The sequence below is a fragment of the Amblyomma mixtum genome, chromosome 7, assembly GCF_055824585.1.
Source record: "Amblyomma mixtum isolate Tamu chromosome 7, ASM5582458v1, whole genome shotgun sequence".
Taxonomy (NCBI): domain Eukaryota; kingdom Metazoa; phylum Arthropoda; class Arachnida; order Ixodida; family Ixodidae; genus Amblyomma; species Amblyomma mixtum.
The window spans coordinates 88,288,551-88,304,271 of NC_143018.1; the positions used below are offsets into that span (position 1 = coordinate 88,288,551).

The window sequence follows — 15,721 nt, forward strand, 5'->3', positions numbered from 1 at the left end:
CGTCAGTGTCGAATTAACGAGCTTTTACTGTACATCGAGAATTTCGTTACATTGAAGTTCATTGCATCGAAGTTTAACTAATGAATTTATGCTGACATTGGCTGAAATAAAATTTGTGAGAAATGTATCTGTTTCTTTTGTTAGCTGTATTTTCCTGAAAAGTTTGTTTTTGATTGGAGCTGCCTATATTAATATTCGAGACAGTTACAAAGTAATGTTCTTTGTGCAACCAGTTTTCACTGTTTGCATTTCCTTTGCAGCCAGAGATGTGGTACATATCCGTAATGAAAATCAATATCAGTCATTCATGGTCTCTTCGTGCGAGTGCATTGGATTGATCTGAGAACAGTGCGTGGATTCAGAAAATGCAGAAAACTGGAGGGGACACTTGAGCTTTGCCTGAAGGGTGTGACGCAATAGTATATTCAGAACTGGTCACCCTCTGCTTTACATTCATAGATTGCTGGGAGTCCTCTTGCCACCCCTGGTGCAGTGGTGCAGCGGTTAAGCGATGCGCCACTGCCCAGCTGCGATGGTGGGTGCTGCCACCGGTGGGGCTTGTGAGACGCAGGTTTCTCTTTCCGAACAGGGAAGAGGTTGCAGGGAGAGAGGCTGCTCTTCCCGGGCAACCTCTTGCAACCATTCATTAATTTATCTATCAGCTGCCACGATGGCCAGTTTGCTCACAATCTGATGGGCAGATTGTGATGATGCCATAAGGTCACCGTGACTTAGGTGGCCGCTCCAACTGCAAGGCCTCAAGCAGTCACTGACGCTGTTTTTCCTACATGGGGGTACTAATGCTGTTTTTTGTGCAACACCCCATGTCACTTCGTAGTTGTCACAGCCATGCTTGGAGAACAGTGTCTCAGCTTTTCATTGCTTTTTTTTTTCTTGTTCTGCTTTAACCACCCAGCACGGAATTGGTGGTGCGCAAGACACGCCAGGAGCTCGGCATTGTGCCCCGGGTGAAGCAGGTGGACACGGTGGCCGCCGAGTGGCCTGCAGCGACCAACTACCTGTACCTGACCTACAACGCCGGTGGGGACGACCTCCAGTTCGAGCCGCGCAGCGCTATCATGGTGCTGGGCTCTGGCGTCTACCGCATCGGCAGCTCGGTGGAGTTCGACTGGTGCGCAGTCAGCTGCGTCCAGGAGCTGCGCAAGGTTGGTGCTAGGGCCTCTGCCGGGAGAGCGAGGCAGCTTCAGCTTCGTAGTGTGTTGCCTTGCTCATTCGTATCCACCTTACTCACCAATTACTCATTCGTATCCACCTGAATGGAGCCATGTGGTTAGAAAGGGAAGCTGCAGAGCTTTCTCTGAAACGTCCAGGGCTTGAACCCGGGGCAACCAGAATTGTCGTAAATTGTGTAGTTTAACACGCCAAAGCGATGCATAGGCTACAAGGGATGCCGTAGCGGAGGATTGTGGGTTGATTTAGACCACCTGGGGTTCCTACATGCGTCTGCACAGCACAGCACATGTGTGCCTTGTGCATTTCGCCTCCGTCGAAACAAGGTGGCCACAGCCGCGATTGAACCTGGGTCCTCCGGCTTAGTTTCAAAGTGCCCTAGACTGAGCCACCGCCATGAGGCAGTCCGGGACAACTGCCTGTTCGGGTCATGTTAATGAGTAACTACACCACCTTAAGGGACTCCTCTAAATGCATCGCATTTGAGTCATTCCTTCCCGCTTCGAGTTGTTCATCAATTCAGCCTTGCCCTGCCACCTGCTTGGCTGTCCTGGTTAGCTTAGTTGGCAGGGCGACTACCCCGAATTCCAGGATCCTTTCTCAAAATTTTTTGCGTGGGGAGGAGATGAGAGGGAATCAAAATTCGGGAATGCTTCTCTGTAGAGGTTGGTTGTTGAAGCATAGCCTCAGCCAAATCATTGTTCTGTTCTAAGCTTGAATTAGTAAAAAAGTAGCGCCAAACCATGCAAAGCACAAGAAAGAACGAAGAGGACATATGCACTATGTAGCCCCGCCGCGGTGGCTCAGTGGCTATGGTGCTCGGCTGCTGACCCGAAAGACGCGGGTTCGATCCCGGCCGCGGCGGCTGAATTTCTTTGGAGGCGAAATTCTAGAGGCCCGTGTACCGTCCGATGTCAGTGCACGTTAAAGAACCCCAGGTGGTCGAAATTTCCGGAGCCCTCCACTACGGCGTCCCTCATAGCCTAAGTTGCTTCGGGACGTTAAACCCCAATAAACCAAACCAAACCACATACACGCTATGTGTCGCGCCTGTGTCCCATCTTTGTTCTTTCTTGTGGTCTGCATGGTTTGGGGCTATTTTTTCACCAGTTAAAATATGCACCGACTAGCCCAAAAAGAGCTGTTAATGCAGTGTTCTAAGCTGTACGGGGTGAAAAGTGGCATGTTAGTATATTTGCATAGCAGCTCCCTCAATGACAACAAGGGTTGTTAGTAAGGCTTCAAGGTGCCCTGGCATGGGGACTGAGCTTTTGTAATAGCGTTGATGTAGTATTTTCTTATTGTTGTGAACTGCCTCCTGGCCATGAAAATTCGAAAGGTAAAAATCTGTTGGGGGCATGCATGTCATTAATTTTGATTCCTGTTGTCATGTGCTTTCAGCTGGGCAAAGCGACCATCATGGTCAACTGCAATCCCGAGACAGTGAGCACAGACTACGACATGTGCGACCGCCTTTATTTTGATGAGATCAGCTTCGAGGTGAGTCGTCATTACCAAGAGTGGTTTGAATTTGTAATACTTTTTGTTATAATCTTATCCTGAACTTATTAATGTGCTAGCATTAATTATAAATTAATAATAATAGCATTAATTAATAAATCCCTTGAAGTCTGATATAACAAGGTTTTGCTGTATGTTTGTTATTCAGTTCATATGCAGTTTGAGAAATGGATGTTCGAGAATTTACGACTATTCGGTAGCGAGTGAGAGGAACCACGTGGATGGACGGGAGGGAAACACACAGCTGAGTCAATCACCATCTGAAACAGTGTGCAGCTGGGCTCAGTTGGCTGGCACAGGGGTTCACGCGACACTCAAAGAAGAGAAACCGAAACTAAATGGTCAGACTATTCTCGGAGGTGTGGTCTTCCGTTTCTTGTCACGCCTGCCATTGCACGCACCTCGGAGATGTGTAGGCAGCTCTGCAGCATGCAGTTCAGGTTTGAGTAGGGCTGTTTTGATGATTGCTTGCCATGCCAGTCATACCTGGACGCAGCCTTTTGTAGGGAGGCCGTTCAAATGAACCGGTGCGAGACTTCTAGCGTCGCCATTCGATGATGCGGACTTAAATGGGCATTGCGTGGGAACGCTCTGGCAGTTCGAATCATCTGCACTCCCGAATTAACTGAGGTTGAATTGGCATGTTGAAATTCATATCATGTTTTTCAGATGAAAAACGGTGCAAGCCGTTGTGCAGTTTGTGCTAATGCCTGACTGCACTTTTCTTTCTCGTGCTTGTGTAGACGGTGATGGACATCTACAGCCTGGAGCAACCGGAGGGCATCATTCTCAACATGGGTGGCCAGCTGCCCAACAACATTGCCATGGACCTGCACAGGCAGAAGGTGGGCGGCACAAAATGTTTTTCCACTTTTGCTAGTTGTAGAGCGGCTGGACTGCTGCAGTTTATGTCATTGGTACATGATGGAAGTGAAAAGTCCTATGTAAGGCCGCTACCCACATGTACAGCGCGCATAGAACTAAAATTCGTAAAAGCTTTAAAGACCTTGTAATAGAGGAGCAAATTACTCATTGGCATCCGCCCAAGCACAGCCATACATCTACAGAGGAAATCTATATAGCTTCCACATAAACTTCATAGTTAAAGAAAAATTCGTCCTGCTCCGGGGTTCAAACCCAGGACCAACGCTTGATCAGAGCAGTCGCTCTACCAACTGAGCTAACCATGGCGGCTAGCATGTGTTAGGGCGAGAACAATTTGATCAATAACTCGGAAGTGAGAACAGTGTTGGTCAAATGTTTAGGGGAATCCCCCAGGGTGATGTAGATATGTAATAAGGGAGCAAATTACTCATTAACATCTACCTAAGCACGGCCATACGGCTACAAGGAAAGCTATACAGCTTCCACTGCTTGCCTTAATTGTGATGGAAAGCACTGGTAAGTCCAGTGGAGAAACTCATTGTGTCTGAAATGTGACTGGGTGAGCTCTGGGAATTGTTTCTTTAATTCATCCTCTGCTTTCTCTCCTCCAGGCTCGCATTATGGGCACATCTCCAGAGTCCATCGACTGTGCGGAGAACCGGTTCAAGTTCTCACGCATGCTGGACTCCATCGGCATCTCCCAGCCACGATGGAAAGAGCTCAGCAATCTGGAGGTGGGGTTGCATTCACTTGCACAAGTACCATATTTACTCGCGTAATTTGCGCACCTTTTTCTTTTAATTAAGACTTCAAAAAGAGGGGTGCACAAATTACGCAAAGAGTATGTGAACATGTCCTATAAATCAGGGAATCGGAAAAATCAAATTTCACTGATAATTTCACCGCTTTCTCGAGCTCTGCCTACGGTGTCTGTACTGCCTTTGGCACATCGCCAATGAATGCAAAGGCTGAGACAAAATCTAGACACAAAAGCGAACCTGCTGCTGTGGGAACTGTGCTGTGCCCACAGTATGAAGGGTCTCGAACAACAAGAAGGCGAAGGTGCTTGGTGAAACAATACAAACGGCTGAAAAAAGCGCTCCGTCGGCGCTGGCATTTGCTATTAGGCCTAGCGACTAGAACCAAAATCGGCACTGTAACCAGCAATATGCACTCTGCAGTGGCTTGTGTATAATGATATGCATCTTGCCTGTCATCGATGTGGCAGTTGTTGATGGTTTTACGATAGAAAATTTGAGGCTACAGTGCATTTTGCGTATGTACGCTGACTTCGCTTGAAATGCACCACCACTTCCTTCTGCGCTTGCCATCTCCGTGAAGCCGTACGCCTCCCACGCATTTCACTGCTACCTCTTCCCGTAGTTGGATGAAATACTCTGGATAGATAGTTCCATGAACTGTGACTAGTGTTTAAGTTTGTGCTGCTTACGACATTCGGGAACGGTACGAATGCGAAACCACGCAGGCTCAATGTGCTGACTTGTGGAGAATACTATCAGCCCACCATTTACAAGGCTCCTTTTAGCTCGAATTTCGTTTGGTTGATGAAATTTTCAGTCCCGCTTGAAGTTTTAATTAACGAGATTCTGCTGTACGCATATATGGCGGCTTGAGCATTGGCGGCGAATGCGAACGAGGTCCAAAAAAATTGAGGCGTCAGGTGCAGTGCGTCCGAAATTTTCGGCGTTCTTATACATTGGCTCTATGGGCAATGTTGTGGTGCCACGAAAAAAGTCAGAATTGTCAAGCATGTTCGAAAAATCAGGGTCTGAATTTTTGGTCGTTGGTTGTATCGGGTTCTCAAACTGGGTTCCGTGGAACCCAGAGGTTCCGCAAACTGCTTTTGTGGGTTCTGCAAGGACCCACACTGGCCAGTCCCCCTTTTCCGGTACACTTTTGGCAGGTGTGCACGAAGCAGGCACAGTACCTGGTTTGTTAAAACTCATTTCCAGGTGTCAGCTCTTCCTCAGTTTTGTGCCACTGGCATCTGTGCCATTCGCAGCGTAGACCTTGGCAGCGCAAGGCTGAGTGCCAGTAATGGCGCCGTGCGTTCATGTTTTGACGGGAGCACTGGTGGCTCATCTGGCGAAATTGGCAGCATGCCGAGACATGGCATCTCCGGTTAAGAGTTTTCCGACTGCTTAGCCACTGCTCCGATATGTATTGATCAGTATTTGTAGCTCAGAGCTTGCATTGGACGGTCATTGCTTTATCTGTTATCTTTTCCCCAAAATTGGGGCCGGCCTGCGTGATGCATCAACTAGTGTGCGAGTAAATTCGGCATAGTATGCTTTTGTGTGTGTAATATTCGATTATAATATTGTCACACGTGGTTCAGTACGGTTGGGACGGTTAGGTACGTCAAAGTAGGCGACTGCAGCGTACGTCGGTACCAGCCCAAAAGCGGAGCATTCGCTTGCCCCCACACTTCAGCTTCTTTCTTTTCTCAAGGCGAGCTCGCGCGCATTCCGCGCTGTCGTGTTTCCACGAGAACGATGATGACGAATGGCGGTGTCATTATGAGGGGTGACTTTTAACTTCTATTTTCGGTTAAAATAAAAACTTGCGTTACATTAGAGTAAATGTAGTACCGTATTTACTCGCATAATAGGCGCACTTTTTTTCCGAAAAATCCGGCTCAAAGTTCGGGGTGCGCCTATTACGCGGGGTAAAATTTCCGGAAATTTTTCGACTCGCAAAATCGAACATACCGCATAAACGCACCCGTGAACGGGCCGCATCCTGTTTTCCCGAAGGAAATAATTTAAAAAAATCCCTGTAAGGGCCGCACCCAAACTTTCCACGATCCATGCGGGAATAGCCTTCGAAATGCACGCGCCATGGCCTCCGCGATCAGCTCCGGCTGCGAGCAACGCGCGCTTGGTCGCGGAGGAGCCGAGGCGCGCGCGTGATCATCAAGGCGGCCGTGCACGCGCACAGGAGCTTCCAGGTGCCGCCCACGGATAGCGCCCAAGGTCAAGCTTATCATCATCATCAACTTTTTCGTCCGCCGCGAGCTTTCGTTATCCTTATCGACATCAGCATCACCAGCTCCAGTTTTTTTATGGCTGTCAAAGGGTCGGTTTTTGTCGTAGCGTGTTAGTTCATCGCAGATGTGGCTTTCTTGCGCTGCCGCCGAGCGTTGCTATTATAGCACGACGGACAAGCACCCTAATAGTTACACAGCTGGTAGTTAGATCTCGAACACGGCAAGCGTGCGGTAGGCCGGAAATTCGATGTGGATGAGAAGTGCGGCAGTTGGGACTGCGGCGTGCCTAAATTTTCGTATGCGACTCCTATCGCCGTGGTTTTCGGCTGATGAAGCTTTCCAAACAGATGTTTAAAGTGAGCATCCCTGAAAACTGAGTGCGGCTGTTCCACGCGATGTCGTTGTACGTGCTGTGGGTCCGCAGCATCTGCGACGGCAGCAGCACCAGTGAGGACTAGTAGTCAGTTCAGCAAAAACTTTGTTAAAATAAAGATTGTGGGGGTGGGGAGGCGTCGGCTTGCAATCGTGTAAATACAGTACTGATCACAGTGCCAAGTTCGGGGTGCGCCTATTATGCGCGGAAATAAAAAAATTGATTTTTCGTGACCGAATTGGGGGTACGCCTATTATGCGAGTGCGCCTATTATGCGAGTAAATACGGTATTTCTCTATCCTTGTTGTTTTCTGTTATTGACCTCTTTTTTTCCTTCCCCTCTTTGAGCGCACAAGAGCAAGGCTAGAGCGTGGGTGTCTGCTGTAATCTGCTGAAAAGCTTCTTTAACATTTTCTCAAGACTGCTTCATTGTCTGCTTTGTGCAGAACATCAAATCGTTTTGTGAGGAGGTCGGCTACCCCTGTCTGGTGCGCCCAAGCTATGTGCTGAGTGGTGCAGCCATGAACGTAGCCTACTCCCACCGTGACCTTGAGGGCTATCTCAACGAAGCCAGTGCTATCTCTAAGGAGCACCCCGTGGTCATCTCAAAGTTCATCTGCGAAGCTAAGGTAAGCCTAATCAGATATGAAAATTGAAAAAGGCTTCTGCTTTGAAGTTTCATTTGTAAGTGAAACCTATGCCTTATTGTGCATCACTAATCGCGGGACACATTCATATGTTCGCCGCCGCGGTGGCTCAGTGGCTATGGTGCTCGGCTGCTGGCCCGAAAGACGCGGGTTCGATCCCGGTCGCGGCGGCTGAATTTCTTTGGAGGAGAAATTCGAGGCCCGTGTACTGTGCGATGTCAGTGCACGTTAAAGAACCCCAGGTGGTCGAAATTTCCGGAGCCCTCCACTACGGCGTCTCTCATAGCCTTAGTCGCTTTGGGACGTTAAACCCCATAAAACCAAAACCAAAACCAACATTCATATGTTCGGTACAAAAGCTTATGTCTTGCAGTTTTCATTTCTCAATGTTTGTTCATTCAATGTAGTACTCATAGCTGAGAGAGATTCCAAGTTTTTTTTTTCTTTAAAGTCTGATTTTTCATGCTCAAGACCACACTTCCATGAATGACGTCCCATTGTCAAATTTCATTCTGAAAAATAACCGAGTTCGGGAAATAGGAAAAAAAAATTTGTTGGGCCAGTGTAGCAAACGTGATGATGGAGAAATTTGCCACCCAGTTCCTTTAGTTGAGTATACAGCACAGAAGTTCTGGCTATTTATCTTTTCCACTGTCTGCAGCAGCTATTGAAATCAATGATTCGGACACCTTCCTATCCAATTTAGCTACCAAAACTGCCCAAGTGTGGTGTCGATGCATAAATCGCCTTGGACTCTCGAGGAAATTTCCTAACTCGTGAAACAAGCCTGACATTGTGTGGTCGTGAGCAAAACGGTGCGTTGCAGGAAATCGATGTGGATGCCGTGGCCAAGGATGGCACCCTGGTGGCGATGGCAGTCTCCGAGCACGTCGAGAATGCTGGCGTGCACTCGGGGGATGCCACCCTGGTGACTCCGCCCCAGGATCTGAACCATGAGACGCTCGCCAAGATCCGCGCCATTTGCCAGGCCATAGGCGAGGCGCTCATAGTCAGTGGGCCGTACAACATGCAGCTCATCGCCAAGGTTGGCCTGTGTTTTGTAGTGTTCATTCACACGATATGTCACCTCATAGTGAGGTCACATCACCTATTGTCATCACTTGCGTGACTGATAGATCATGTGACCTATTAATTGAAATTCTAAATACTGCTACAAAGCTTTGTTTGTTTTTTCATGTTCTTAGCTTTGCTTATCGCTGCTTATCGCTTTGTCACGTAGTTTACTTAGCTTATTGCTTTGTCACGCAAACTAGAGCTGTGCACGGGCCGCAAATTTCAGCCCGCGCCCGGCCCGAGCCCTACAGTACTGACGGAGGCCCGGCCCGGCCCGACACTGAAGAAACCTAAGCCCGCCCGGGCCCGGCCCGAGTTAAGGCCCGGCCCGGGCCCGGCCCGATCTGCAAAACTGAAATTGAAGTGACGTTGAAACAGAAAGAGGTAATTTAAGGAAAATCAGTTTATTTCAATGTTTTCAAAATGCTCGGCTCTCATGGTCTAGATGAAAATTAGTGAGTACAGTAGAACCCCGCTGTTACGTTCCTCACTGCTGCGTTTTCCCGGCTGTTACGTCGTTTTCTTCGGGTCCCGGCATAGCTTCCATAGGATCCAATGTATTGGGAACCCCGCTGTTACGTCGTAGCCGAGGAAACGATCCCGCATGATACGTCGCAACCGGGCTCCCCGAACCCGCCAATGCGCGCCAACCGGCATTTTGATTTTTGACGAGTCTTGGCCAGGCTTGGCTACGGAACTGGCTGCAAGAAGCCGCACGCGAGTTGGAGAGGCCGCCACTAGATGACTATCTGCCTCGCAAACGCCGAATGCCGCGATCTTTATCATGGGAGGTGGTGACGAGGAGGCGCGCGGCTGCGGTCACTTATCTGTTTTTCTCAGCCAGCCTCCGCTTCAGCGGACGCAGTTGTTGCGACGCCGCGCGTCGTTTCTTTTCTTTCACTCTTTTTTTTTTATCTTTTAACTCTCCTCTATCTGCAAGTGACAGCGGTGGTGGCTCAGCTGGAGCCGGTCGGCAGGCCCGTGCAATTTCCTTTTCATCCTTCTCTCAGTCGCAACAACATCTTTATCGTGCTTTGATGGCGTGATAGCGTTGCGCAAGCGGAAGGCGCTTTCCCTTGAGGAAAAGCTGGACGTACTAAATGCAGTCGACAGGCAGTCAGGGCGGCCTACGCGGAGCAGCGCGGTGAGCACCCTACGAACATTTCAGTGCTTGACGCTGTGCGCAACGTCGCTTCAGCGTGGACTGCAGTGAGCGCGTGAACTGCACAGCACTGCTGCGTGCGGTGTGGCCGCACCGCAAAGCGACGCTGACAGCAATGCGGCCTTTGCTATTGAGAAACGCGTAGTTCTTTCCAGCGAGCGAAAGAAACTGCAATCCACCATTCTCGATTTTTAAAGTCCTAGGGTCAATTTGCGGAAATAAATTGTTTGAAGTCAAAGCTGCACTGTTCTCATTAATTTTCGGTGCTTTCCTCACTGTTGCGTTTTCCCGGCTGTTATGTTTTTTTTTTCCCGGTCCGGTGAAAAACGTATGAATGGGGTTCTACTGTATATGCAAACACGGCGCATGTAAAGAGTTATCATTCCAAGTTATTATGTAAAAACAACAAATCGTCCATTGATGGCGGCTTGAGGCAAGTGCGGCGCTCCTGCAGATTAGTTTCGAACCTTGCAACAGTATAGGACGGCTGGAGCCACGCAGGAGCAATCGCGATCGCGAAGCCAGGCCGGCTCGTCCGAGACAAATATACCGTGGCCCGAGCCCGGCCCGGGCCCGGGTGAATAGACTTCCGAAAGGCCCGAGCCCGGCCCGCAGGCCGGGCCGGGTACGGGCTTTCGGGCCGGCCCGAGCCTGTGCACAGCTCTAACGCAAACTACGACCTTATTTCTCTAGCGCAATTGTAAGTGCACATACCGTATTTACTCGCATAATAGGCGTACTTTTTTTCCAGAAAATCCGGCTCAAAGTTCGGGGTGCGCCTATTACGCGGGGTAAAATTTCCGGAAATATTTCGACTCGCAAAATTGAACATACCGCATAAACGCACTCGTGTACGGGCCGCACCCCGTTTTCCCAAAGAAAATATTCTGTTAAAAAATCCGTGTAGGGGCCGCACCGAAACTTTCCACGACCCATGCGGGAATAGCCTTCGAAATGCACGCGCCGAGGCCTCTGCGATCAGCTCCGGTTGCGCGCAACGGCGCTTGATCGCGGAGGCCACTCACGCGCACAGGAGCTTCCAGACGCCGCCCACGGAGGGCGCCCAAGGCCAAGCTTATCATCATCATCGTTTTCCTCGCCGCGAGCTCGGCGAGCTTTCACTATCTATATCGCCATCAGCATCACCAGCTCCACTCTTTTTTGTTGCTGTCAAGTGCCGGGATCTGCAGTAGCGCGTTAGTTCATCGTGGTTTGCGGCTTTGCCGCCGAGCGTTGCTGTTTTAGCTCGACGGGCAAACACCTCAATAGCTACACAGCTGGGAGTTTGCTCTCGAACACGGCAAGCGTGCGGCAGGTCGGAAATTTGACGTGGCGGAGTAGTGGGGCAGTTGCGACTGTGGCGTGCCTAAATTTTCGTACGCGACTCCAGGCGCCGAGGTTTTCGCGGGCCTAAGTCGGGAACGTTTCCGGCTGGAGATAAAGCTTTCCAAACAAACATTTAAAGTGAGCATCCCTGAAAACTGTGTGCGGCTGTTCTACACGATGTCGCTGTACGTGCTGTGGGTCCGTAGCAGCTGCGACGGCAGCAGCACTAGTGAGGACTAGTAGTAAGTTCAGCAAAAACTTTGTTAAAATAAAGATTGGGGGGCGGGGGGCGGCGAGACGTCGGCTTGCAATCGTGTAAATACAGTATTGATCACAGCGCCAAGTTCGGGGTGCGCCTATTATGCGCGGAAATAAAAAAATGATTTTTCGCAACCAAACTAGTGGTGCGCCTATTATGCGAGTAAATACGGTATCAGTTTGTACAGTGTTTGTATACAGTGTTTGAAATTGTGTTCAATATCTTAAGTGCTTGATCTGAAATGTTTGTTGAAAAGAGCAGCGGAGATTGTCATTCCAGTGACTTCTAAGTGCATTGCTTGCTATCGCTGATGCCAAATCGTTTTCGTCACTTTGTTGGCACGAGATTGCCCTGGTAACCAGTTTGCTGCCAGATTCTCCGTCTGTCAGTCTGATCGTGTGGTCACCACCAGGTGACAAATTCGCACATATCTGATAAAATGTTTGCAGTCCCGTCTACAAGTCTTTATGTATTGTTACTATTAACTCTCGTGTATGTGTTGCCACGCCTGTGCATATAGGTCCTCACACTACGTTCAAGGTGCCAGCTGTGCGAGCGTTATGGACAGATGAAGCGGTAGACGAGATGGCGTACAAGCGTCTGGGTCTTTTCTGTGCGCAGGATAACCAGTTGAAGGTGATTGAGTGCAACCTGCGTGTGTCCCGCTCCTTCCCTTTCGTCTCCAAGACACTGAACTGTGACTTTGTTGCTCTGGCCACCCAAGTCATCCTCGGACTGCCGGTCGAGCCCCAAGAGATCACCTTCAAGGGTGCCAGGGTCGGCGTCAAGGTCTGGAAGTCCTTTCTTTTTCTTTTCAGAGGCAGTGCCTGTCGAACTTTTGAAATGCTTGAACTCATCTCTGCAGCGCACCTTCATAAGCTCCACCATACTGAAGCCAGATGGGATGTTACCATGATGTTACCAGACGGTTACCGTTTTAAAAGAACACAGAGAAAAACTCCATTCAACTTTTGTTCTTAGTAAAAATGTACTCTGTGGCCCTTTCTTAATGTGTTTTTGCTTGTCCGGCAGCAAAAGGAACATTTATTATTGAGAAAATTGAATTTAAAACTGAACATTTTTTTATTCCTCCGTTTGGTTACTCATGATGCCAAGAGAGAGAAGGGCGCTGCAGTCACTGTTTGGGAGCGAATGGCTGTGCCTCTAAGATCTGCAAACGAAAAAGCTGTATTGATGCACCACAGATCTCTTGTGAAAGCAACTGGTGATAACAATGCTTGTATTTCACTTGTTAACCTTTTCTAGATTATAAAAGCTAGAAAATTATTACAGGCCAACCTCAGTTTATCCCTAGTGTCCTCCCGCGATTTGTGCCTCTGGGAGAATGAATCACTTTGTTTACCAAGGCCATGATTAGTGGTCGCTTACATCGCTTGGCTCTTACCATAGCCGTTAGCAGTAGTGTTGGTGGCAGCAGGTGTCAGGGGAGGGGTCATTTCTCTTAAAGGCTTAAAGAGTTAACTTTTGGTTGTATTCTGACATCACATTCATCTCAGTATGCACAAAGGACCTGTGTTTGTCTTTCTCTTTCTCTTTTCTTGTCCTTTTCGCAAATTAAGATGAGCTAATCCTCCTGATGGTTCTAGGCAGCTTGTCATAAAAGATTTGAAATGTAGGCTCCAGCCATTCCATGCATATTATAACCCAGCTGGCACAAAACAATTTATGTACTATCGGGGACAAAAGTGGTATACTCCACGCGGCAGGAGCCGGTGCAACGGAAAACTGCGTTGCAATGCCATCTACAGGCGGCATCTGGGATCGAGACTGCCAGTGCGTGACCTTTATTATCAGCAGGCATGTCGCTTGGCTTGTTTCAATGTTTCGTGCTTTAGCTCGCCAAAATGCCGCAGTTTTTCGTTGCTCTGGCTCCCGCCGCATGGAGTATACCACTTTTGTCCCCGATAGTACATGTAGGTTGACAGGATGATCAAAGAGGTTAATGCAGTTTTGATTTTGTTGTGTCATAGGTGGATGAGCAACTTGTAATTCACTCCGGCTTGCCACTTCTGGGCTTCTCGTGCTCATGCCTGTGTTCTGCATGATTCCTGAGGCTGTTCCTTTTGTGTGGTTGGAATTGCAGGTGCCCCAGTTCTCGTACTCGCGGCTGGCGGGTGCCGACATCCGGCTCGGAGTGGAGATGGCCTCGACGGGAGAGGTGGCCTGCTTTGGGGAGAACCGCTACGAGGCGTACCTGAAGGCGCTGCTGAGCACGGGCTTCTGCATTCCCGAGAAGAAGATATTCCTCTCCATCGGGAGCTACAAGGTGCGAGGCTATGCCATAGCACTAGTCGGGAGCTACAGTGTAAGAGAATAGCATGTGTTCTTTGTGGCGGTATTCAGGAGCTATAAGGTGCGAGACTAGCACATCGTGGCAATAGTTGGGAGCTACAGTGTGGGACGCAAATTTAGGGGTGCGATCATTAGGCGGGGTAAATTTTCTGCAAAAAATTTTTGAGCACTGAAAACGCAAACAAGTTGCCGGTCAGACCACAAAGCACACTTCCTATTTTTGTAAAATGGCAAACACTCATTTTTATCAAGACTCTTGTAAATGCGTCAGAATGTGTTTGCTGCGGGATGACTGCAGGTCAACCAACAGGCGGCTGCCTCTGTAACAGTGTGGGACATCAAAATAAAAATGGCAGCTGACAGAGCAAGATGGTCATCTGCACGTGACATCTGTCAGCTAGACTTGGCACACGACAAATCTCAGCGGCAAGGCTGGGGTGTAGTCATTATTCGAGGAATACCGTATTTACTCGCGTAATAGGCGCACTCCTAGTTAGGGCACGAAAAATCAGATTTTTTTATTTCCGCGCACAATAGGCGCACCCCGAACTTGGCACTGTGATCAATACTGTATTTACACGATTGCAAGCCGACGCCTCGCCACCCCCCGCTTCCCAATCTTTATTTTAACAAAGTTTTTGCTGAACTGACTACTAGTCCCTACTAGTGCTGCTGCCGTCGCAGCTGCTGCGGACCCACTGCACGTACAACGACATCGCGTAGAACAGCCGCACACAGTTTTCAGGGATGCTCACTTTAAACGTCTGTTTGGAAAGCTTCATCTCCAGCCGGAAACGTTCCCGACTTAGGCCGGCGAAAACCTCGGCGCTTGGAGTCGCGTACGAAAATTTAGGGACGCCGCAGTCGCAACTGCCGCACTTCTCAGCACGTCGTATTTTCCGACCTGCTGCACGCTTGCCGCGTTCGAGAGCAAACTCCCAGCCGTGTAGCTGTTAAGGTGCTTGCCCGTCGAGCTAAAACATCAACGCTCCGCGGCAAAGCCATAAACCACGATAACTATCGCGCTACCGCAAATCCCGGCACTTGACAGCAACAACAACAACAAAAAAAAAACGAGCTGGAGATGCTCTGATGGCGATATAGATAGCGAAAACTCGCGGCGGAGGAAAACGATGATGATGATGATGAGCTTGGCCTTGGGCGGCGTCTGGAAGCTCCTGTGCACGTGTGTGGCCTCCGCGATCAAGCGCCCGTTGCGCGCTGCGCAGCCGGAGCCGATCGCGGAGGCCTCGGCGCGTGCATTCCGAAAGTTTCGGTGCGGCCCTTACACGGACCTTTTCTTTTTTTTTTAACATTTTCTTCGCGAAAACGGGGTGCGGCCCGTACACGAGTGCGTTTACGCGGTGTGTTCAATTTTGCGAGTCGAAAAATTTCCGGAAATTTTACCCCGCGTAATAGGCGCACCCCGAACTTTGAGCCGGATTTTCTGGAAAAAAAGTGTGCCTATTATGCGAGTAAATACGGTAAAAAAAATAGAATTTTGAAGACAAAATTCATGGGTGTGACAATTACGTGAGTGCGATGATCGTGCGAGTAAATATGGTAGTGCCATTTTAAACAAAATATTCTCTCCCTCTTTGGAATATGGATGATGGAACACAGAATCTGGGGGTGTGAAAGACTTGCTGCAAAGGCATCAAAGGATTATTGGCATTGCTTACTGCCATCGAATTCATCGGGCCGCCACGGTGGCTCAGTGGCTGTGGTGCTCGGCTGCTGACCCAAAAGACATTGGTCCGATCCTAGCCACATTGGTTGCATTTTGATGGAGGCGAAATTCAAGAGGCCCGTGTACTGTGCGACGTCAGTGCACGTTGAAGAACCCCAGGGGGTCGAAATTTCGAGAGCCCTTCACTACGGCATCCCTCATAGCCTTGAGTCGCTTTGGGACGTTAAACCCCATAAACCAAACCAAACCGAATTCATCTGTGTGGCACCA

The 15,721-nt window shown here is 49.2% G+C and overlaps 1 protein-coding gene across 1 annotated transcript in view; it reads left to right on the forward strand.

Annotated features, from left to right (window-relative positions):
- r (carbamoyl-phosphate synthetase 2, aspartate transcarbamylase, and dihydroorotase rudimentary) overlaps window positions 1-15,721 on the forward strand; it is a 96,211-nt gene that overhangs the window by 42,576 nt on the left and 37,914 nt on the right. The window contains exons 18-25 of the mRNA XM_089553111.1: window positions 917-1,166; window positions 2,593-2,691; window positions 3,456-3,557; window positions 4,209-4,331; window positions 7,427-7,609; window positions 8,454-8,672; window positions 12,070-12,237; window positions 13,553-13,735. Of these exons, the coding sequence (XP_089409237.1) occupies window positions 917-1,166; window positions 2,593-2,691; window positions 3,456-3,557; window positions 4,209-4,331; window positions 7,427-7,609; window positions 8,454-8,672; window positions 12,070-12,237; window positions 13,553-13,735 (1,327 nt within the window). The remainder of the gene's footprint in view (window positions 1-916; window positions 1,167-2,592; window positions 2,692-3,455; window positions 3,558-4,208; window positions 4,332-7,426; window positions 7,610-8,453; window positions 8,673-12,069; window positions 12,238-13,552; window positions 13,736-15,721) is intronic.